Source organism: Opisthorchis viverrini (assembly GCF_000715545.1).
Source record: "Opisthorchis viverrini unplaced genomic scaffold opera_v5_1, whole genome shotgun sequence".
Lineage (NCBI taxonomy): Eukaryota > Metazoa > Platyhelminthes > Trematoda > Opisthorchiida > Opisthorchiidae > Opisthorchis > Opisthorchis viverrini.
In genome coordinates, this window is record NW_008751657.1 from 5,249,891 (window position 1) to 5,273,631 (window position 23,741).

The window sequence follows — 23,741 nt, forward strand, 5'->3', positions numbered from 1 at the left end:
CCTAAATTAGGTATATCAGAGAATAGCTAAGACCAGTTGGGCCTGCGGTTGTACAGGACTTCCTCGGAGTAACGTTTGCATCATCAACTTTTAACCGTTCTCTGGCAATGTATCTCACTCTGTCGGAACAAATCAGGTCCACGCCGTTTTCTCTACTTCCATCGCTCCTGTTTGTCATGTGTTTCGTGCCGGTCACCAAATGGTGGGTCCTTACCACGTGCACACACGAGAAAGTTTAGCAAATCCAGCTAGATGACCGAGTCGTAAAAGTGAAGTATGATTGACAGCGGTAGCCTATGATGTGCTTTATACTGGGTATGCAAACTATCGATCCACATTTTAATTCAGCCTCTGCAGAGTTGGTTACATGCAGTAGATGTGCAGTAAAGGAAGTCACACTGAACTATGTTGTATAGGCGAGCAATGTCAGAGAATGATCGATCAATCAAGCGTGATGAATTCCAAAAACCTCAGGTAACTTCAACTGGATGGAAGCTTTAATCCTGTCAACTGTTCAGATGACTTCACCAAGTAAGGTGAAAATACTCTAGCATCCTGGACCATTCAAAGCTTGTCGATAAAAATTCATTTTTAACTACAACTGAATGCATTTCTGAAGTAAGCATTTGTCTAACTGGTTGGTGTGCTAAAACCATGAGGTGATCAGCCATTTCCGGGAGTTTGAAGATAGGCTGAAGTAAGTAGGTAGGAATCCCCACATTTACTTCGTCATCGAGGAGACAAGGTCACTTCAACCTGGACTTTCCTTATAGAACTTATCGCTCCAGCAATCTCCAACTCCTTCTGCTGTGCAAACAGTTTATCCAGTCAAAACTAGCTCTTCTCTGCGACACTTTGTGGAGTTTCAGCTAATTCAAATGACATTACGTTAAGTCAGACGAATCTTTGACACCAAGGCACAGCAGAACGGGAGTCGGTACATCGCATGTCTTGCGATGCATGTGAGCCACGGAAGATGTGTTCATATGAGCTACATTTAATCACGTAGCATTCAATCAAAATTCAGTAGATAACTAAGTCGGGAATGTTTGTGCCGTCTCATCCGATCGGAATGGAGAGAGACGTAATCCGTATTGTTTATTTGAAACCAGCTTTGTGTTTTTTACGTTTGCAACACTCCTGTGCGTGCGAACCAAGGGGTGTGAGTGTATCCAGACCAGCATCACGATTCTGATTCAGAACCGTTGGGTACACAACCTTGATGGGCTTGGCCGGATTACGAATAAGTGACCAGACATGATCTTTTGAAGGGCTGAATCTGACGCATTGTCTATGACCCAGTTCGAACAACCGTTTCGGAACCCATGTGTTTCTTTGTGGGTGCATATGGGTTAGTATGTTATGTGATGCGCGCATGAAAATACCTTTGAAGCGGACTAGTGTCTCGTAGTTCACATCTGTTTAAATCACGACACCAGTAGCCCGGTCTGCTAAATCCATAGAAAGGTAACAACTCTATTGTGAGCAAAACGCATCATTAAAATATGACTGAATATCATAACGTTCAACACTAGGTTAGGCCGCAGCTCTCGACTACGTCTAAAACTGTGTCCATGACACATGTGTTGCTACAGTACAGGGAGAGGTTGGACAAAACAGATGTGGGGCTGAAAAGTGAACTGAAGTGAATTGAACTGAAATGAATTGATCTGAAATGAAGAACCTGAATCCATTNGCAGGACTAATCAAAAATGCCTAACTAAATATACTATCCGATATGCCCTATACTGAAACCTGTCCTCTAAAACAACGGAAACTCCCCTATTGTGCCACACGATCTCCTCTTATTTCCTCTCATTCAGAAGATTGCGCGATGTGAGGCACGGGTAGCTAAAAAGATACGATCATTCGAGTAGAAAAATGAATTTTACCATGTGATGCAGAACGTACGGCCATATACATCTTCAAGCTAAATTTTACCATCTCTCCAGACGTTTCTGGTGCGATGTCATGTGATTTCAGTTTTTTCGCATGATTCTAACCCTGCAATAGAATTACCGCTTCAGCTGACTTGAAGGGAAGCGTCAGCATGCCAACTATCTTATCGCTCAGCAAGGTATTTGCTGATTCTCAAGGATCTCTGGAACAGAAAGGTAAATGGTTCCACAGAGATTGGCTACCTTCTAACCTTTCTAGAAGCCTGGTAACTTTGATACGTAATCCTAGAAACTGTGACACCAAAACAGTCACGGCCAGACACGTAACCCCAGTTTTTTTCAAGTTTTCCCCAGACCTTTTTGATTGATGCTTCGCATACAGATAACGCGATTAATTGGCAGATCAGGGCGCATGTATGGTTGGTCCCGCCGGTGTATGTCGCCGGACATTGGAACGCTTTGAAGACAGACAGGAGAGACAGAGAGGGGGGCGTACGTTGCTACCATCATCGATACATTCGCCGGAATTGGGAAGATACATAAATCATCGGATCATCCAATCGCTTTTAGGTTGCTGATCAAGTGCGTCTCAGCGTAATGCTGCTAACACTTGACCACCAAGCAAGGTTCGTCACTGAATCTGCTTGCCAGTTTGCTTGAAATCCGACACAAATTAGCACGCTTACACATGCATCCACGAGCGAATGCCGCGCACGCGCCTGTTGCCGGGACTGTAACCACATGTTACCACGGCTATACGGGAAACACATCAGGTAACTTTTAAACGTTTTCGTTGTCTCCAGGTGGATTGCACCACGTAATGGACTTAAATCACAAAACGAGGCACAGTCAATCGATTGTCTAGCAAGCCAGGTTGATGTCCCTTTGGGAGACTCAGTCCAGTGTTAACTTACCAAAGTGTTCGGTTGGAGATGGGCTTAGCAACCAATGATTTAAACAACGACCCAGAGTGTGAACCAGACTGCAGTTTCTAAGTATGCAGCACTCTCTCAAATATCAGCCAAACGACTGGCAATCTCTTTCCAAAGAAGTTAACAGTTAACCTACACTGGGCAACAGACTTCTCTGTGTTCACAATGAATCCCCTAAAACAACGTCGAATTGAACTATTCACAGCAAATACTTAACTATACCTGACTAGGAGAATCAGACTTGTCACTCCGGCCTCCCATTAATCTAACTGGATCTCACTTGTCCTTTTGCTTGATCTGATTCTTCCAAAAGCATTAGGAGACAACAGAAGTCGCTCACCATAGCCGCATACATTCAATGGATGGAATGGGATGAACAATACTCACAGTGCACAGGTCTATGATTCATAACAGTATATCTGGGAGAAAGTGATACAGGAATACTATAAGTGTAGAGTATATGCAAAGATGTTATGCGAGCACATCGTACAACCTCTCGCCGATAGTATTTACTCCTGTGTTCCAATCATTTGGTATCAGCCTTCAAAAGTCGCTTTATTCTTGGTCTGACGGGTGACCGGATAAGAGCAGATCTGTTAATTTTCTCTTGTTGTTTCACTGCGGTTCTCATTGTAATTTGAGAGTTACAAACGGTTGTAGTTTGTACTTGTCACTATGTATGGTGCTTCCTCAATCAAGATTTTCAGTTGGATAGTGGAATGTTGTAGATCGCTTGGCGGAACAGAAACCAACTGTTTATGGGATGGAAGGTTCGAACTAAGTGTGCTTTTATTGGATGTAATAACTGTCTTTCAGGAAAGCACTCACAAGTTTGCTGAAAACACTTCAACGAAACCGGTCGTGGGCTGCCGAGGTGTTTTTGGCAACCTTGCGAGTAGTTTTTTGTGTGAAAATATACTCCGATATCTCGAAAATCGTATCAACTGGAACGTGAGGCGGTTTTTGTGCGGCACATCCAGTTGAAGAATACCGCAAACGAGAGATTTAGTTTAGTCTCCAGTGAAACCTATTTGATATACAACTAAGAGCATTTGTCAAGAATTCCTTCAGCTTTTCGGATGAACCGCTAATTGATACTATTGTTTGCTCTAATCGTTCTATCCTCACCTGCCAGCCGAAGGTACACGGAATTTGTACCTTCATTAGTAGTAAGCATCTGGTCAATCAAATGAAGAATTTTCTTCACTAGGATTTTCATATCAATATTTTGGCCCCCTTTTCAGCCGCATGCGATCAGCCAAATTGCCCAAGACCAGCGGCTCCTAAATGAGCTTATACGCCGTGATTCAGCGATCCGAGGAACCGACGGCTATCTCGCTCAAGCAGTGGAGGTAGAAAGCTGTGCGAAATCTCGCTACTCGCAGGTGAGCCAATGAGTGTCTTGTGACACCATCGTACACAAATTCGTAAATGAATTCGTATGCATTGTCTTTGTACCTCTGACAGTACGGCTGGTCTGTTCCATGACAATCGAACATGGCTTCAGGATGGTCTGTGTGAACAATGTCGTTAAATATTAGGTAAAATCGGCACGGTAGGGTTTTATCTGTTATCTCCATTAAATCACTTGCTTTATAATGAATATAGTAAAACAAATAGAGTATTTTTCCTAGTCCTTAATAACTCAACGTTTTGGAAGCGGTTTAGACTCATAAACACAGATGTTCGTCTCCATTTTGTCGGAGCTTTCCGACTTATCTGATAATGTCGCCTAGCCACAACGATGCACGCTGCCGCTGTATCTCTAAGGGCAATTTTAACTCTGTGAAATAAGCGGAACAGAGGTAACAACTGTTAACCAAGATTATTAGCATTTCATCGGAGCATGTGAAAAGCTACAATCACAAGTCGTGAAACATAGGCAGGGGAATAGTATATTAAGCAGCGGTTGGTAACCCTCACCTTATCGACACCTAGTTCCTATTCCTTTGCTTGAAGCTTTTGGACCATCTTGGTGACGATCTTGATTTCGGCCCGATAGGGAATCCATGCCACATAGTAGCAAACTGAATAAACAAAATACCAATATGTGATGCTAAAACTGAAACAGCGGCAAATAATTTTGATGCCATCCAGACATTTGCAATTTTTGGAGACTTTGAGACCGAACAACTAGAACCCTTGATTAGGAATGTATTGGCAGACTCTGTAACGTTGTCGTCGTTACCTTTCTTTTCGTTTTTTCATGTCATTCCTTTTAGATTTAGTCCCGAAGACTCCGGTTTTGTTCCCTGTCTGTACTTTTCGTCTACTAAACAAAAACTGTTCAATGGCCGTAATTAGTAGTGGGTTATGGTGAAAAACCTCCATGATCCTGCATTTCTTCGTAGGGGGGAGTTTTAGCGCCATTATCCATTTGGTTTCGTGAAAATCGTTTCAATAATCATTAAAGTCTTGTCTTACTGTTACCCACATGTGTACAGATTCTGCAGTGGGAGAGTTGTTCATACGATGGTTCACGCTATTAACTGGTGAGTCTGCCCACCTCTCCCGGTCAGCTATGATGCTTGTTTGTTTTAACCAACCATGATCTTCTTTTTTTCAAACCCATCCGTTATTCATTCACATTAGAAATATCAATACAGTTTGGTCTTTGAGACGGTTGTGGGCATCTGGTATCAGTTTGGTCTATTTCGCATAAAGTTAGCAATCAGCTTTGCTCGTTTATCGTCCAGATGGTTAGTAAAGTTTCCCAATGTAGCTCAAGCAATACATCCTAGATTTTTACCCGTCTTCATCTTCTGTTCGACATTTGAATCACGTAGATTTCGATGCATGAATTTGGAGAATTATTCAAGCAGAGGACTTAAGCTCTCTCTGGTAGGCATAGCACCCGCCTGACGAACAGTGACGTGGTTTTTAGGGGAGAGTAGTATAAACCTTTTCGCAACGTCCCATTAATGTGTCCCAGTGGAGTACTTCTTCGGAAGAATTCAATTTGTCCTTGTCGATGCCAAACTACCTTTGATGTGGCTAGGAAAAACCCAAAAATTTTTAGTAGAAATATGGTTGAAGCGAAATGCACTCATCTGTAAACAAATTTGGGTTTGCGACAGACTCATCTGGAACCCAGCTGAATCTCTTGTTTGTGATGTTTCCCGGCAAATGAATGTGCTGCACTAGGCTGCCTCATGTTCCAATTGCTACGATATTCAAGATATCGCGATACATGTATATTCGTAATGCACTGCTACCTGACGAGCCCCCAAAAGGGCAAAAACGTCGTGGGCTGTCGAGGAATTTTCAGCAAACTTATGAGTAGTGCATTACAAATACGGTTTAACTCTATAGTGCCGTGTTCGTGGCGGAGATCAAGGAACTTACTGATCTTCCATACAATGATACCAAGAGGAGGCAACTGTTTCAAGTGGCTCCCAAGGTCGCTGACTGAAATTACTGTTTGCGTACATCGCGTCTTATTCACCACATCGTCTTGTGATGGTGAAGTATTCGACAGAACACATTATGCAGGGGGGTTAGAGGGTTATCCGCACATTTAACTGCTGAATGTTTCCTGTGAACCGCTAACCTAAGCAGCTAATTAGGATTTGGAATCAATAAATCATTCTTGTGTGAAGGCTGAACTGATTACCAGCCTTTTACCATAAATGGTCTATTCAGGATGATTGGGTACATACCACTAAAGCTGCCGAATTAATATAGCTTGTTTAGTTACGATTCATCTAGCCTGTCAGTCTGATTACTTGTCACATACACTGTTCTTTATAAGATACGTGTAAGTCATCAACCCAGTTTTCTCAGTGCAGTACGGATTACTCCGCTGCAAGCGTATTTCTAGAAAATGTTCTTTTAAGTTAAGGTCTTCGGTCCACACCAGGGTAGGTCCTGCATACTTTTTAGTTGTTGATACACTTCAAATTACTGCATACTATTTTCGTAATGTTACCTAACAGCAATTGCGTATATGTTTGTGATTTTAGTGGTTAATCGGCAATAACACACTGTGTGGAGACGATAGACGGTGGTGCACGAATAGGAATTCGAATCCCTGTGGTTAACCACAAGGCCAGACGTTGTCTATTGAGTTACCTGGCTAAGCAGCTACGGTGTCAAACAAGATATCACTGCATGGATCAACCCTGTTCCTCGATCCTTCGAGCAGCCATACTTAAACTTAGCCAGACCTAAACCTTGACTGGATCTGATGTTGAACCGAGTTGCCAAACCTTGGGTAATCCTAAAAATAGCTTTCATTTCAACGTTGTAATTTCCAAGTCCTAATTGTCCAGACCGTCCTTCGGGATTACTGGTTCAGTATGGTCTGCGTAATCATCACACTGTTTTCCGTCAAGACAGCTTCAAACTTACAAGTTTGGTGAACTTCGTCTGTTCCCGCATACCGATGGCCAGTTGTCCATGACTCGCTTTTACCACGCACCCGAGTGACTTGCAGTCTTACACTAATGTGACTTAAAACAGCGAACTGCTGTTACAGAGCTCAACGAGAAGTCGCGCAGAAGTCTGTGCTAAACGACTGAGTGGAGGCTGTGTTTGGCCTGTTCTGGTTTGCGCTATGGCTCCTGGTTTAAAAGTACGCGTTGTCAGGATAACAGTGAATTGGTCAGATGGCATAAGTTCCCACACAAGCTGTCAACCCGAATCTACGTACATAGCCGTGTTTGAGGGGCTGTTTTATTTTTAGTTCAAAGTGTAGATGGTGGCAACGGCGTGAAGACATCCGGATTTCAGCAGTAGTGTTTTTGTCAACCATATTGCGCTTGTACGAAGTAATTTATTAAGAATGTGTTATATCAGTTTCTGAATGACTTTGCAAGACTGACGGGTAGCCCAAATACCCTTTAAGATTTCAACTGTAGTCCCAGTTACTATGCCTATTAGATAATATCTACACAGGGAGAAAAACCAGCCATGTTGCAGATCAACAACTCAGATCTGATAAAAATACACTTGATGTTGCCAAAAGTTTTTTCAGTGATCGTATCGTTAAGGGGGAATACTTATCGCCACGGTCAGCCACCACTCCGTCACAAGTCAGATCGCGTAGCCTGAGAAAAGCTTACGGGTGGTTTGTGCCCGTATTGAACCAGTGGTTGTGTAAATGGTAGGTTTCTTCCTTTGCTTATTTTGTTTGTCTTCGCAGGCTGAACTCATTACTAGAAGCAGTTAATTTCCGGCCTAAGCGACCACCAGCAGACGAAATCCATAATAACTCGATGCTCAGCTTTGAAAAAGAAATCTGTTCTATTACCAGAGGTCCTTTGTGTTTGAGTTGTAACGGTGACATTCCGTTGCTCGCACAGATCTCTCTTCAACGAGATAGCCTATTCTGAGTTGGTGAGAATGAAAACGGTCTCGGCTCTTCCCAAGTGTGATCTTTTCAGAGGAGATATGCGGTAGAATAACGCAGGGCACTTGGAGGATAGGTCAAAAGGTTCTTCGGCGGTACCTCCTTGATTGCATTCTACACATGGCCTTTCTTGATTCACTTTTGGTTACCCTGTTTCTAAAGTAAGCACCACAAAGGTTGTTACACAGGAACAACTGTCATTGCCGAGAAGCGACAATGATACCTAGATTCACTTTCGTCCACAGGAGACCCTTTTGCACTCTTGTGCAGCAGGTGAAACAAAACATGCAGATATTCATACCCAAATCCTCTCAAGCGTTATTTTCACTGACAAGCACTTGTTGATCATGCCCATCGGTTTCCAAGTGATGGTGAGGAGCACCCTGTAATCTTTGTGATCGTATCATTAACTGTTCAAAGGACTGGCACGCAGTTTAGATGCTACAGCTCTAATAAGTGGTTGCCTATGTGGGTAGTTTTGCGCGTTAGCTGCTGGGGACGTCTTTGCCAACGCTCGTACACAACACGGCTTTCCTTTCGCCCTGTCAGCCGTCCAAATTGTCGTTGCGCTCGGTCCAAATTGTTGATGCGTAATAAGTGCCGCCTTGTGTTGGGAAGTATTTGGGCCGTGGTTGCCAACACAACCACCACGTGGATGTGCATACGCCAGAACACCACATTCTGGTTGATCTGACTGAAGACGCGAGTACATTGGGCTGTTCGCCTCTAGGCTTTCGCCTATGTAAGAACTCTTTAAACGAGGCACTTTAAAAACACGTGTCCTCTCCTTTTTGATGGCTGTAAACGGGCCATAAAATCGAGTGTACTGCGTGGGGTTACCATGCTAGGCGGTCGGTGAAACTGGGCTTGTAAGCAGACCGAAACACGGTTTGCGCCTTATAGATTCTTGTTTACAATTTCATGAATATTTGACTTCAGACGTTTAGTCACGTGATTTTCTGGGCAAAACCATACACTTTTAAGTAAATGTGTCTTTGGTCAATGCAAAAGGACTTTAATGAGGCTTTGTTAAATTATACTGTTTACATTTCTCAGAGTGTTGTCTTTAGAGGATTTTCTGTGATACCGGGAAGTGGGATTCCTGTGTTGCTATTCTTTTACGAATTAAGTAAAAAAAATATTCTAGTACAGTTTGAAGTGGACAGATGAACAGAGACACTGAAGCTGGTGTCAGCTGTTGGTATCCTCGTGAGCTTGAACTCGGTGGTACTGGTCTGGAAACTCGGATTGGGAGCTATCCAATCCCCTTTGAAGATGGAACCACTGAGACAGCAATTTATCAACAATAAGCAATGGTGCTTAACGATAATGTTTTCAGTAGACGAGAGGGGTGTTATGCAGTTGGTCACTTCCCTGAGTGTTCGAGTGAAGGGCTGTACGGAAGAGTGATCATCAAGCGGGACAAGAGGAAGCTTAAACGTTACCTTTGAAGAAGGAGGCATCAGCATTAACATGGTTTTGCTTAGCTTCCCCCCGCTGTACACACCGTATAAGGCCGATGCGACCAGCTAACGGCCCATGTGGTATGAAGGTATATTTGTTTGCGCGAGTTTACTGATTGGGAGGTCCGTAGTTCGAGCTCAACCGCTGCCTCCCGACTTCTCCTGTCTAGGCTTGGGCAATCTGGCAGTATCCCGGTCCTTGTGCTTCCTTCTGGTGACATGGCAGTTAGGCACCGAAAGAGTGTTGCAGCTGGCCGATTTTTTTAAATTAATGCTTGCATGCATATCGGCTTGGATATTGTCAGGGTTTTCAAACCCAGACCGGAGAACGATTAGAGTCCTTGGCCAAAGCCTTTGGCTCAAAAACTGAGCCAAAGATGAGCACAGTGGAAAGAGTGGCAGCTCCCAACCTGATAGATCGAGAGACATTGTCGGCCAGAAACCTGTCCGCTGACCATCCCAGTGACGGAGACCCTGTGAGTACCGCATGGGCATCATCTAGTACAGTTCAACTGGTCGCTGAAGTACACAAAATCGTTACACCACGATAAGATCGAGTCTGTTCATGATGGCATGGAACCAAGAGTACACACCGTTCACTTTCAGAAGTGAGCAGGACCTCAGCATTCACCCCTGGATTCATACTAGGATTTCGGTGCGTTGAGCAGGATGTTTTTAAATGCTAATTCTTATTTCCCTCAGAAATATCCGACAATATACTTTCATTTTCGCTGAATGACGATATCTGTACATTATCAACTTCTGGAGACAAAACTGAAATTCCAGTTAGGCTTTCTCACTCCAAGTCGGCTATAGACAGCTCTGTAAGAGAAAAATATAATAGGAGGGAACTGTCTGCTCGTTATTTTTTGCTTTATTTTGGATTCGAAAACCTAGAGCACTACTAATATTCCTCTCCGGGCTGAACGGTACTCTGGAGTCCTTAAATATTCCCCTCAGTTCCAGGGTCAAACGGCCAGGGCAAGAGTGTTGTAATGCGAAAGCTGTATTTGGTAGCGAACCGTCCTGCTCAGTGAAACTCAAACGCTGTTTTTTAATCGCACGGATGTGTACTATTTGTTGCGGTCTAAACCGCTAGCATATTGGTGGTGAATCTAGTGAAACAGACAACCGTAAACCTGTGATGCGTGGCAGACGCGGATGGGTTGTCTTTAGGTTTCAGTTTCAACAGTTTGCAGGTAATCTCAACAATAGTTTACCTGATACGTGCCTTTCTTTGCTAAAATGGACTACGTGATATGGGATGTATTAAGTAACAGCACATAGTCCGGTGTATGAAAAGTGGAAATAATGGGCCAATTGGTATTACACTCTGATTAAAGCTGAAGCGAAAAATGGACGTCTTTACAATGTGCAGCATTCCCCAACAAAATGGGGCAACCCAGCAGATCAGTTTCAGTAATGATGATGATGATGATGATGATGATGATGATGATGATGATGACGGCGACGACGACAAAATGCCAGAACTGCCCGATCTTAAGCTGTCTGGGAAATGACAAGAAATGCATCAAAAATTATACAACAGATCCAGGCACCAAATAACCCTCGGGCAGTTCGAGTCATGCAAACGCTATTACCACAAGTTGCAGAGATAGTTTGTGGCAACAGAAGTAACAAATGCTTAGGGTCCTTAGGTTTGAGGTAGTACAACGATACGTGGAGGCTTAGCGAGAAATTACAGCCCCTGTATACTGTATCACACCCATTGCTAGGGGATTTCACGGACATCCGGGCTTTCTAGAAGCCACGAAAATGGGTAAAATTTAAAGTAACTATCTTTCATGCATGGTCAGTCAGTTGTTGTTTGGATTTAGTTCCAGAATGAGTAGTGTATTAAAGTAAACTTGACCTTGTCGGTGGATTGGTGGAATACTACCAACGGATCCACGACCTGGTCACAGCGTCATAAATCAATGACAGGATGCTGACGAAGAAACACTCTCTGCATGTAGAACGCAGTGCTAAAACTGCCAGCTGGTGGTGATGTAACATCGTGTTTTTGTGAGCCAGTGACTTGGGTTAACGTCGAAGAAAAGCTTAAAACAGTTTCCAAATAAGACAGGATATAGGTTTCTGAATAACTTACAAGGTTAGGTTTCGTGACTTAAACTTAACGAACTTACTTGACGCTCCGTCAGATTCAGTTTGCACGATATCTCCCAGCGCTTTTGTCTTGTGATGTAGGCATTTCCCAGGAACTCGTTTTCCAAAACCATGGTTTGGTATCTGGTGTAGGGTTTGCGTTTCTTCCTTGATCTTGTCTCTGCATAACCGAATACAGAAAAAAGAATATACCGATTTGTTAAGTGTGAATGGCAAGTAAGGATGCGCATGACCGAATTTTTATCTTCCTAGCGCGCATCCTAGTGAAAGTAAATTTCTCACAGAAATTTACGAATTCTTCCGGTGAACTTCGCCATGTTTCTCGACTATATATATACCACGTAACTGCTGCAGTTCCACGATTTAAACTACTGGGCGTGAATAGGATAGCTAGGAATTGAGGAGGCACCAGTTACTGCTTGGTCACGTGATGTGGATTCCGTGGTTGAAGGATGAGTGGCAATACATCCTACCTAAGTGTGAGTTAATCGCAATGCTGATTAGCCGCTCGTGAGTGAACGTGTTCACATTACTAGCCACGTGGTCACTGGTTGAAGGCTCGCCGGAGTTTCATGAGATACGCAATACTGATGATTCCCAGTGAGGATAAAACTGTAGTACGATGTTTCTTAGCATTTCAGTACAGATTAATTTCACTTGCGGAGCAAAATATTATTTGAAATTTAGGCCATGGTCGGTGCAAATTGACATCTTAACTAAATGCTGAGTTAGTATATGTTTTCCTCGCGGTCAACCGTCAATAACGAACAGATGTAAATTCCGTTGTTTGAGTGACCAGTTAACTTGTTAACCCCAGGGCTTTAATGCGTAACTGTTTGAGTATGTGAGCCCCATGAAGGGAATCATAGCTCTATCAGGGGAACCGCAGAAACATAGAACGCCATCGGTTTTAACTCGCTGTTGGGAATTTTGAGGATTATTACATGGAACTTCTCACTTTGATTTGTTCAAGATCATGTTATGTCTTGAAACGGAAATGAATGTTGAACGTCAATCAGTCAAGCGGCACAAATGCTACCAAAATCAAACTGTTGACTAGATTTAAAGAGTGATAGAAAACAAACTTAACATTCGACTTGACAGACTGAGGATATTCAAAAAATATCTTCATATGTCACTGGGTAAATCTTATTTATTTGGTCAAAAAGGGTTGGAAATACTGGAACGCGGAATTGTGCGATAATCTGGTAGTTCTCACCCTCCAATTTATTTTTCAAATTAGCACAGAGAAAGTACACCCCAGTTCAAGACAGTTGTAGGGTTCGCAGTAATTAGGTATTTTCTTTTTTGTATTTCGGGCGGGAGACAGCGGGTTCTGTACACTGCTTTCCAGCGCCATACATTTCCGAGGATGACTTGAATCACATGGAGATGTGGTTCACAACAGAATTACTCCATCTCTCTCAGTGGCTCAGCTCGAAGTTGGTACATCCTGTTTGAGGCCGGTTATCTCATTCCCGGGATAAACAGTTCTCTACTGTTTGAAAGTACATCCCGGCCAGTTTGGTATGCAATTTATTTGACCGGACGCGTTGAAGGTTGGTCAAGGCCCTAAGATTCGGCTCAATCGGTTGATATGGTAAAAGGGAAACCATCGACAGCCCACGACCGGTTTCGTCCTTCTTGGGGCTCATCAGGTAGGCGCAGTCCCGGGGTTTTCGTGTTTATTCGCTAATTTCGTGCAATTTGGTTTCAAGTAGAACATAAGGTTGACCGAAACCCGGGGACTGCGCCTACCTGGTGAGCCCCAATAAGGGCGAAACCGGTCGTGGGCTGTCGATGGATTTTCATCAACCTTATGAGTAGTACACTACAAATAAACATGTATCGCGATATTTCAAATATCGTAGCGACTGAAACATGAGTGGGCCTGGTGCAGCACATTCAGTTACCTGAGAACATCATAAACGAGAGATTCAGCTGGGTTCCAGGTGAGTCTCTCGAAAGAACCAAATTAGTTTGCAGATGAGTGTATATTCGCTAAAAGGGAAACCGTTTTTCACAATCATTTCTCGACAGATGGGGACATATTTGAGGTGACCCCAGTTAACTGCATCAGGTGGATTCTGAATTATTTGTAGAAAACATTACGCCGTGGCAATTCAAACCATTAGAACAAGACAACAGGCTCTTGGACAGATGAGGCATATTTAAGCTGAACAAAAAGACTGATAACTGAACTCCACAATGCAGCCATGTGTTTCGATGAGCCATCCCAAAGATAGGCGCTCCATTTTGGCAGTTTCAAGGCTCAGAGCGAAAGAACAATTGCGTTTGGTGAATTGCACTTATAAACTGATTTACAAATACAGTCGGTGTCAGTAGGTAGTCAACTGAATTTCGCTAGAATTTCTCGTTCGTACTTATTCTCAGCTGAATGTTCCGAACACGATCGCCTCATATATATCTGCTAGCACGATGTTCGAGATTTGATACTATATTCCCTTGATGGAACAGACCATTCACAAATTTGTTAAAAACTCTTCGCAGCCCATGACCAGCTTCCCCTTTTTGGGGGTTTATCAGGGTAGTTAAGGAAAAGGTTGAGTATCGTTCCAAACGAAATACGAATCGGTCTTTCGTTTCAGAAGAACGTAGTAAACAGTCAGTAGATATGTAAGTGGGCAGTCTTTAGCTTTTGACCTAAAACTCTGTCAGGCCGAGGGAGAAGGTTACAAATTTGGCCAGATTTCAAGGCAGACGGGGAACCAGTTGGCAAGAGCTCTTTCTGTAAGCACCTTAGATCATGGGTAAATGTTGAAGCGGCCTTGGTCCAACACATCCACCTGAAAACTCAATAGAATTCTCCGTTAACACTTATTTGAGCTTCAAATCAGTGTATAAATCGTCATTATGTGGGAAATAAGATTGTTGGAATCGAAGGAACAACACCTGTCTGAGGGATCCTCAAATAAACAAGTGGGTATTGGAGTATTCAATAACTTTCGTCATTCTTACAAGTAGTGTTGTGTGAGGAAGACAGTTGTGTTGTTCTGTTTTCGAACGAAAAAGTCATCGAAATAGCACTGTGGGTCCCACTTAGTCTGCGGTTGCTCATATACCCCAATCCGACTCTACACCGTGGCATAGCCGAAAAGTCCACACAACCTGGTAATGAACTAAAATCAGTATAAAGGTCCCGAAAGAGCGGTCGCCATTTTATCCTTCACCGGATGCGACAATCATTCCTCATTTTACTACCTCGGGGTCATTATAGGGATGAAATGGCTTGGACACTCCGAAATTACTGAGTTCACCACTTTACCTGTCAGTAGTGGTAAATTTTCTCGCGGAATTTTCGAAAATACTGATTCAAAGAGGATGAACAATCAAATAACTCTCCTTGTCAGCTGAAATATGTTGAATACTCAACTGCTGGTCGCAGAACACAGAAGAGCTTAGCAAGCGAAGGCCGATCGAGTAGTATACGAAGACTCGTGAAAAAACGTGAAACTCATCAGCTCATAATTTTAAACCAAACTTATTTAAGCTGAACTGTACATAGGTCTTCCGTCCAAGAAGTCATTTTTCGACGAACCGACACAGCTCACGTGACACAAACACAATAGTGCTATATCCTGCTTAAACACCAATCAGCAGCACAAGACTCAACGTTAAAGCTTTCAACTAATAACCGAAGAGTTGTGAGTACGAAACTTCATTTGGGGTTTGGCAGATGCACGCCAATTATGATTCCTCAACAGGGATAAAACGGCTTCACAGCGTTTCGTGTTTTTTTGACTCGGATTTACTCCGCGTGCAAGATGAAAGTTCAGCTGAAATATAACTTCACATTCAATGGGTATATACTGCATGTGGATTGAGACAATTCAAGTGATGATGCTTTTGGTTTGCTGACAACTGCCTTGGATGAACTCAGCCGGTTGGGCTAGAGCGAAAAAGGGACGGATGATTTGCACGGTTCGCAAGCATTCCAAAACCTCGTTTTTCGCGTACTGTGAAAGATAGTCACGTGGCCCTATTTCTGAAATCCTACTCCAGTGCGTTTACCTTATGACTGTCTACAAACCCTAAAATGTGAGACTCACTTTGGCTGGCCATTTCTGAGCCATTCCGAAGTTTTGGAATGACCAATGTCCCTTGCCCAGATTACCACCTTTAATCTGCATTGCTTTCCAGTCGTAGTCACCTCGGAAGCAAACTAAGGTTTCCTTTGAAATTCCTAGCTTACAGTTGTGGGATAAGTGTACTGCATCAAAGGACAATTGGTACACCGTCACTTGGTAGGTACTTTTCAGATTGTAAGTCGACAACAGACGATTGCAGTTGACATAGATGAAACAACCCGGGGGTTAGCCTCACTGGTGAAGAAGAGTGTCGAAATTAAGTGTCCTGGAATGGTACATGCTTACGATTCTGTCGGTTAAAACACTGACTATTTGGTACACCAGTCCCAGGAAATCCCTATCACTGAGTAAAAGTTGTATTGACTAGCAAGGCCATCGATGCTTTGAACCAAACAAGTCGTCAGTCGAGGAGCTAGTCAATACGTGTTGTGGTTTCCGTGATTGAAAGATTAATCGCAGTATGTTCTGTCTAAGAGAGCTAATAGCACTGCTGATCAGCCACTCGTGGCCAAACGGTCAGCTGTTCAACCACTAACCAGAAGGTCATGTTCTTGCAACTCTCTGAGTTTCTCGGAGAATGCTTCTTGGCTTTTCAGCATAGACTGGCTTCACTTACAGGATGAAATATCTATTGAACGAAATAAATCCAAGAATGCAGTTGTAAAGGTGCAGGTGTCCAATTAACCAGTAGATTTGGAATGCCACTTTTGGCAAGACAGCCGAGATCTCCGGAGACACGAGATAGAGCTCGATTCCATGCTATCCACGAGTGGTAGTGACACTAGTTGTAATCTCGAGAATAACGAATTGGATAAATCTTCAATATGGACAAACCATACTTTGTGTATTTATGAATATTCTTTTTACCAGATAATTCAAATTAAGTATGTCAACCTGTACAGGCTGAGGTGACGTTCTCATTAGGACTGGAAAACCCGAAAATAGTGTACGTAAAATCCAATTAGGTTGGCACAACCACTAACCCACCGCTAGGCACCACTACGCTCCCAAATAACGCAGTGGTGATGTCACCTCGATTGGTGATGAAACGTTTGCAATCAAGTTGCCCAGCTCAGCGAACAAGCCAAAGCTACCTGAGCTACGAACATTTTCCTCTATAGAAAATTAGATATTACAGCACAACATGTTGTCATTTCAGCACTACGGGTTTGAAACCCACGGAACTACGGTAGTACGGTACTTATGTTGCCCACGGATAGACTCCAACACGTACTTGCTGTGTCTTCCATCCTAACAGGTTGTAGCTTTCAGGGACAATCCACTGAACTTTAGCCCCCCAGTCCTATATCTGCCTGCAGAATTGTGCTCGAGTAAGCGTTTCTATGATTAAAGCGAGACCCTGGAATATCCTATTGAGCTTTTAGTGTGAATTTCGAGTTCTTTCAGCAGTGGCTCAACTTTATCTGAATTCTGTGAGGGATTTGTCTCCCCTGTCCTTGAAAAAGAATACTAGAAGAGACAAATCTAAGGGGCACCTAAGAGGCACTTTATCGTCAAACACTCGGTCAGCTTTCGCCCAGAACTGATTCCTTTTAAAAAGTGGTCACTCTGAAGAGAGGAAAAGTATAACCTAATTGGTAGCTTAGGGCTGTTTTCAAATGTACTTTCGTGATTATTACACTGCTAGAAAGGGCTATGTCCGAAGTAAGCAGTGCCAAATCCGGGTGCGATGTCCACATTTCGTTTACTCATTTCGCCGAAAACGAAGTGTCCCATCACTTTGCTTCTTCGAAGTAGCTTAAAGCAAATGAAGGCACTGCACTGGGCAACAGACAGTACGGTTTCTTGCAACCTCAGATCAATTAAGGTTACTGGAAAAAGTTAAGGTGACAGAAAAAATTATGATCGAACGAACTCATGTGACAGTAGTTGAGGAATGCTACCAAACATGTTGGTGAACTCGGCCAAAATTCTATAAAACATTCGTATACGCATGTACAACCCCAGTTTTCAATGATTGGTTAAACCGGTGCACATGGCGACCATGATAATACCCACACGTTTTTATCACTTCATGACGGTAAGCCGCTTGACTCCAAAAACTCGCTTGACTTCTGAATTATTTTGGTTATCACGCTTGTAAGGAATCCGTTTCCATGACAAACGCTCTATTACTGTGAGACGTAGAAAAATTTCTTTCACTTAATAAGATCACCAGTGTGTGACAACTTTAAGGGGATTACTCAGTAATGAGTGGTCCCTCCAGATTTACACGTTAAGCGGGTCCTATACTATTACGGGCTTAGTAAAAGCATCTCGGGGTTGTATTGGCTCACAGAGAAGTGAGATAACGGCGATCTGTTAGGATATCCAAAAGCTGATCACGAGAGGCTGAAACCCACTGGTGGTACAGGTTCAAATAAAGAGTCTAACATGGACAGACAAAGAGTAGCACAATTATACCGGCCCTGCGTGCTAAGAAACGTGCTGAGTTCACGGATGTCCAGTACGTGCCATGTCGCTAAAATCACTCGGGACAGGTGTCGAGATTATTAGGATGGTGGAGTGTATTTATACTTACATTGCGAAAATGATCTGTACTCACAACCCTAACAGCAAAATATGACGATACCTCCCCCATGCATCACATAGCACAAGATAATGCAGAACCAGCTTCCATTGGGGCAACTCTTCTAGATAGAATTTATGCCGGGTTAAACACACAAAAATGACAAAACAGCGGTTTGCGTCACAAACTATGGAAGGATCGAGTACCACAAAACGTGGTAGGTTACATTTGAAACAAACTGACCGGCGTTCCATGCCTGACTGCATCGCTATCTGCATTTGAACGGTTAAAAATGGAAGAAATCACGTTGGATGATGAATTGGCCCCAAGGTAATTGTACCACGATGATTTCACAGCTTTACACATGAATGGTTCTTATGTTAATCATATTTAGACAGTTTTTATGCCTTAGTGGTTTCAGATTTAGTTCTTTAAAGACTGATCAGATAGCAGTCAATTGGTGACAAATCAGGGTATCTTCATCTCTACCCAAATCAAAGCCAGTAATACTACGGTTTTATACCCCGTTATTTCATCTCACCTAAAAATTGTGCGGTTTACCGGAAATTTTCAGCAGCGAGAACGCTTCACTACTAACTGAGTTCTTCCGTTGTGCTGTAAGTTCACGGCTTGATGGAGTGGTAAGATCTACTATGGGTGATGGGCGATTTAACGCCTATAAAAAATTCATGAGGCGTCAACTTCTGATGAATCCTAACAAGAATGCGATAGCGGTACAAAATTTAAGACAACCGACTTTACCCTCTGGACAGCCTTCAGCGTGTAGTCGGATGCAAAACACCCCATTTCATGGTGTACTGAAACTGATGCAGCAAGTTATCCTCTAAAGATGGACATCCTCGGGGAAGGCCATTACTCAGAAGTGAACAGTTTGATTTGGTTCTCTGTGTTCTCAAGAAGCTAGGGCCCCTTACAGAAGGGGGTCACCTGCTAAGTACTTAAAACTTAGAAAAGAAATAAATGAGTTGTTCTCCCCACCACTTGCCGGTTAGGATGCTTGCCTTTCCACCCTTCACGCAGCCTTTAGTGGGCTGTATTTGTGCCAGATGATTGACCCTACATTCTGCATTGTAAATAGTTGTTGACGTCTTTCTAACCCTCATAAGGTGTCAACATTTCAGGACATTGGAGGGTAACAATCTACCCTTTTAGCAGCTTTACGATATGCCACCAGTCTGGCATATCGTTGGTCTGTTTGTACTGTGAGGACAAATTCTTTCACGCCATGGTGCTCTGTTTTTTTACGAATATGTTACAAAAAAAACAACCCCATTTTTCGCAAACTATCCTACTGAGTACGACTCACCTCCAGTATGTTCCCCATCTGTCCCATACTCATCGCACAAACCTGTGCTCGAAGGGAACGGATACACTAAATTATTCGGATGCAAGATTTGTGGACCCAGATTGGATGGTGGTGCATTCCTGGGGTTGGTACCCCCGAACAACGGGAAGTTTGACAAACGCAGCGGGAAGTGAGAGTCGTTTGGACCGCCAGAGTATTGTGTCTGTTGACTCAGTGATATCATGGGCAAAGTCATTGCTAATGGATCTCCGTCAAGATCGGATGTTGGTCTGTTTGTTTCAGGGGTCTGGTTGAACATGAATTGAAAAGGATTGGTGTCTGATTTCTCTCCCTCGGCATAAACTGAACTGGTCGTGTATCTTGAAAGACCCATAAACCCTGGGCATCCCGAGGAAGCATCGTTCAATAGACCGTTTAAATGTGTAGTTTGCGATGTATGTGCGGGAGGAGGTGAATTCGATTGAGGGCATGATAGATGGGCCGGAATGCCGCATGTGGAAGTAAGGTAAGGTAAAACAGGATCATGGATACCAACGTTAATTAGGGCTGGGTAGGGTTCGGCAGAGTGGACCATTGTTGGATATTTGGCTTCTGGATCATCCTGTGGCTTCTTGGGTGCGTGGGCACCGATGAATGATTTGGGGGAAGCTGGTAAGTTAGATTCACTGACCTTCAACTTTACGGGGTCCAATTTGTATTCTGATCGTAATAAAGCAGACGGTGATGCGGGATGAATCAACTGGTTAAAGGAATAAGAACCTCTTTGAATGTTCCCATTTTCTGCTGAGATCTTTCCAGTCACAGAATGTTGAAGAATTCCTGGGGTGGGAGGACGAGCATTTGAGGACAAATCTAAAGAACTTGGCTGTGTGGCAGACAAATCCATGGTTGGAGATATTGATGGGAATGACGTTGGAATTTGGGTGGAGTTCAAGTGTACTGGTGATTCCTCAGATTTTGTGGGGTTGCTTGTTCCAGTCGGGGTGCGACCGGGTGGAACTGCCCCGGTTATACTATGAGCATACAGTTGGTTATCCTGGGTCCTCTCACCAGAGTAATTAACTTGGAGCGTCGGGGTTACCGCCTCGAATTTTGTGTTGTATGAAGCAGTACTCGTGGGAACGGAAAGTAAATTTGTCTCCGGTGATAACTGATAAAAAGCACCACCTGTAAAGTCTACTTTTTCTAACGACTGTTCCAAAACAGAAGTTGGTACCAAGGCATGCTTTTGTTCCTCTGGTCTCGAATAGCCGCGTGAACGATTTTTCCCCGTGTCAGTGTACCATGGCGCATCCAAAGAGATATCGAGTGTAGGAGGATTTGCGTGAGCAACACAATTTCCTGATGCATCCATAGTGCCTCATGAGAATATCGGTGTCACGAAGCCAGTTCCAACCTGCAAAGTGTGATCGATCTTGTGTTCTTTGGTGTGAACGAAAAATCTCTGAATTTCAATACGCAGGCGAATTTTGTTGAAAAATTTGCAGAATTTCCTTTGGCATTCGTTTGCAGGGGACTCACGTGAACTTAACGGTGCAGGCACAACGTGTACCCTTCGTTTTCGGCTTGTCGTGCCGCATCTAGTCTAAGTGAGGTTAATGTGCTGATTTGATTGGCCAGACGGGCAGCTAGCCGGTGACTCTCACCCTCCCTTCATCGTAATTCGGATGCTGATTGGTGGAATGAGCCAGTGCACCGTTTAGCGGTTCAGCCTGTTTCTTCGTTCAACGAGCCAATAGGAAAGTTGCACTGTTAGCAAAGGCCAGCGGCGCATTGACTAGCGGTGCTGCATAGTGGGTAGGCCTATCGATGGACCTAATGCCTACCGCAAGGATCGTGGATATAGGATAAGCCGTGTGAACTGGCAGTGCACGACAGCAAACCAAGTGCTTCAAGAAGCATTATACTAGAACTTGGAAGACCATAGGCTCGACATGCATCGACATACGTTTCAGCTTCACTCTTGTTCCATGTTTTGCGATCGGATGTAAACAACTTCTGCCTGCTAGGTCTCAGCACACTATTCTGAATTTTTTTCGACCTGATCTATGGCACCAATACACACCAAATATGACAAACTCCATAACTGCCGAAAGCGAATAAAATAAGCGTTACTCATGTCAAACAGCTTGCGAAATTCCTCTGATAGCACCATTTTCGTTACCTGACACTTCTCAATGAATCGAATCGAGAAAAATGTTCTGACGTGCAGAAACACTTGCTATTCACAATAGATGGATTGCTTGATAAAGACTAACTTAGAATTGGGTACGAAATTTACATAAGGACCAGGGTATTTAGTCCAGACGGTCACTGATTTGCGGGAAATGTGTTGTTCGCATCCCGAACCTGTTAAATGTGACATTTTTGGATTAAGTGGACACTGTTTCAGTGTTTAGCCTCATTCCATGCCCCTTTCATTGACTATTGGTGTTGTGCAATAGTCCACGGCCAAAAAACTTTTCACCTTAGGAGCGTCTTCTAGGAATGCATCAGAAGTTTTTCAGGATTTCGGTCAGGATTACTCTTGGACTTATGATAAGTTCACGATAACCCCATACTTATGTAATATTATGCACATTAAGTGTTTATAAAAGGTTCATTTGGAAATGACAAAATGAGCGAATGCCCTAGCATTCATTACATTGAATGGTGAACCGGCTGGCAAACACCGAGGGTCACGTGTGGTTGGTATGAATATTCCAGCTGATCTGTAGATGTGGAAAAGGTGAACAAGCCCACTTAGACAGTAGCATTAACTGTCGAAAGGGCAGCTCTGCTAGTGCACAATATAACCGAGACGCTGGTATATCTGTGTGCGTTTGCGGCTTAAAGGTTAGGAGATAAATTCTCAAGTTTTATGGACACTTAACTTTACGAATGTAATCATAACCAGAACATTGCAGAAAAACAGGCATCCCTAAAGCGGTTTCGCGGACTGAGACGCTTCGTACTTTTGTGTGATTTATTAGAAATCATTTTACCAAACCGACAGTTTATTGACCTGCTGTTTATTTTGCTTGACTGAATCTCGCAGAAGACTCCAAATTCAAATTTAATAAGGCGCAAGAAAACGAATACAGATAAAATGATAATAAATAAATAAATAAATAAATAAATAAATAAATAAGCTGTTAACAGCTGAGCTACGATTGCCATTACTTGAACAGCACTATGCGTTGCAACGAATGCCTATCATCTGATGCATGAAAGGATGTCACCTAGTCCCGTGAGCTCCGAGTTTCTCTGTTATTGGTGGAGACGTTGACGAAGAAGGGAATAAGGTGTATATTAAACCTACGGAAATATGATCACAGAATAGTACTCAGCACACTTACGTATCCACATCCTTGGTTAAGCGAATGAGGCCCAAAGGCTCTGTTGTGAATGGGAGCACCCAGTTAAAACACAAAGTTGCCCTACCAGGCAGTAGTTGTCCAAGCCTCTGATTACAAACACTGGTCACAGATGAAAATCCCATCCGACGTCATAGAGCACGTCACTGAGATTAATTGGCTGTTCTTAAATTTGTAGAAGACACCAAACTGTTGGTTCTTTGAATTTGCCATGAGGTTTTACAGGTGCTTCTTTAATCACCTTCAAAATCGAAGCCACCTAGAAACATAGCACGTGGTCAAAATCCCCATCATAGCCATCCAAGCGTGCTTACCAAAAGCAGACCAGTATTTGTAGACGAACAGTTTTTCAATGCCTTTCAACTATATGAAGTTTATCAGCTGACGAACGGGAAAGTGATCACCCATCAGTCTTCATTCAGACTGATGTTCAACTTGTTCACGTGCTATCATTGACGATCCGCTATTCATCAATCTACATGAAGAACAGAACCACCGAAAAACCACGGGTTCGCATAAATCCAGTAAGTAGTGTATTGTATTAGGGAAAAGTAATCCCATCTGTTGACCTTCACCTCTGCGCAGCACACTTTGTTAGGAAGATTCCCCCGAGTCTCGGAGTTATGTAGTCTCAGTCCGTAATCGAATG

General features: G+C 43.2%; 3 protein-coding genes across 3 annotated transcripts; 1 reads left to right on the plus strand and 2 right to left on the minus strand.

Moving 5' to 3' along the window:
• Positions 1–405: 405 nt before the first annotated feature.
• On the plus strand, positions 406–11,163 carry T265_00084 (hypothetical protein; the record flags this gene model as incomplete). Its single annotated transcript, XM_009163741.1, has 4 exons — positions 406–474; positions 4,075–4,215; positions 9,964–10,119; positions 10,987–11,163. The coding sequence occupies 4 exons, from the start codon at positions 406–408 to the stop codon at positions 11,161–11,163; spliced, it is 543 nt and encodes a 180-aa protein (XP_009162005.1).
• T265_00085 (hypothetical protein) lies at positions 5,910–9,864 on the minus strand (the record flags this gene model as incomplete). The annotated part of the gene is made up of 3 exons (XM_009163742.1): positions 5,910–6,041; positions 8,701–9,024; positions 9,688–9,864. The coding sequence occupies 3 exons, from the start codon at positions 9,862–9,864 to the stop codon at positions 5,910–5,912; spliced, it is 633 nt and encodes a 210-aa protein (XP_009162006.1).
• Positions 11,164–18,172: 7,009 nt separating the features above from the next.
• On the minus strand, positions 18,173–21,090 carry T265_00086 (hypothetical protein; the record flags this gene model as incomplete). The annotated part of the gene is made up of 2 exons (XM_009163743.1): positions 18,173–18,231; positions 19,737–21,090. 2 exons carry the CDS (start codon positions 21,088–21,090, stop codon positions 18,173–18,175), a joined length of 1,413 nt encoding a protein of 470 aa, XP_009162007.1.
• Positions 21,091–23,741: the final 2,651 nt, after the last annotated feature.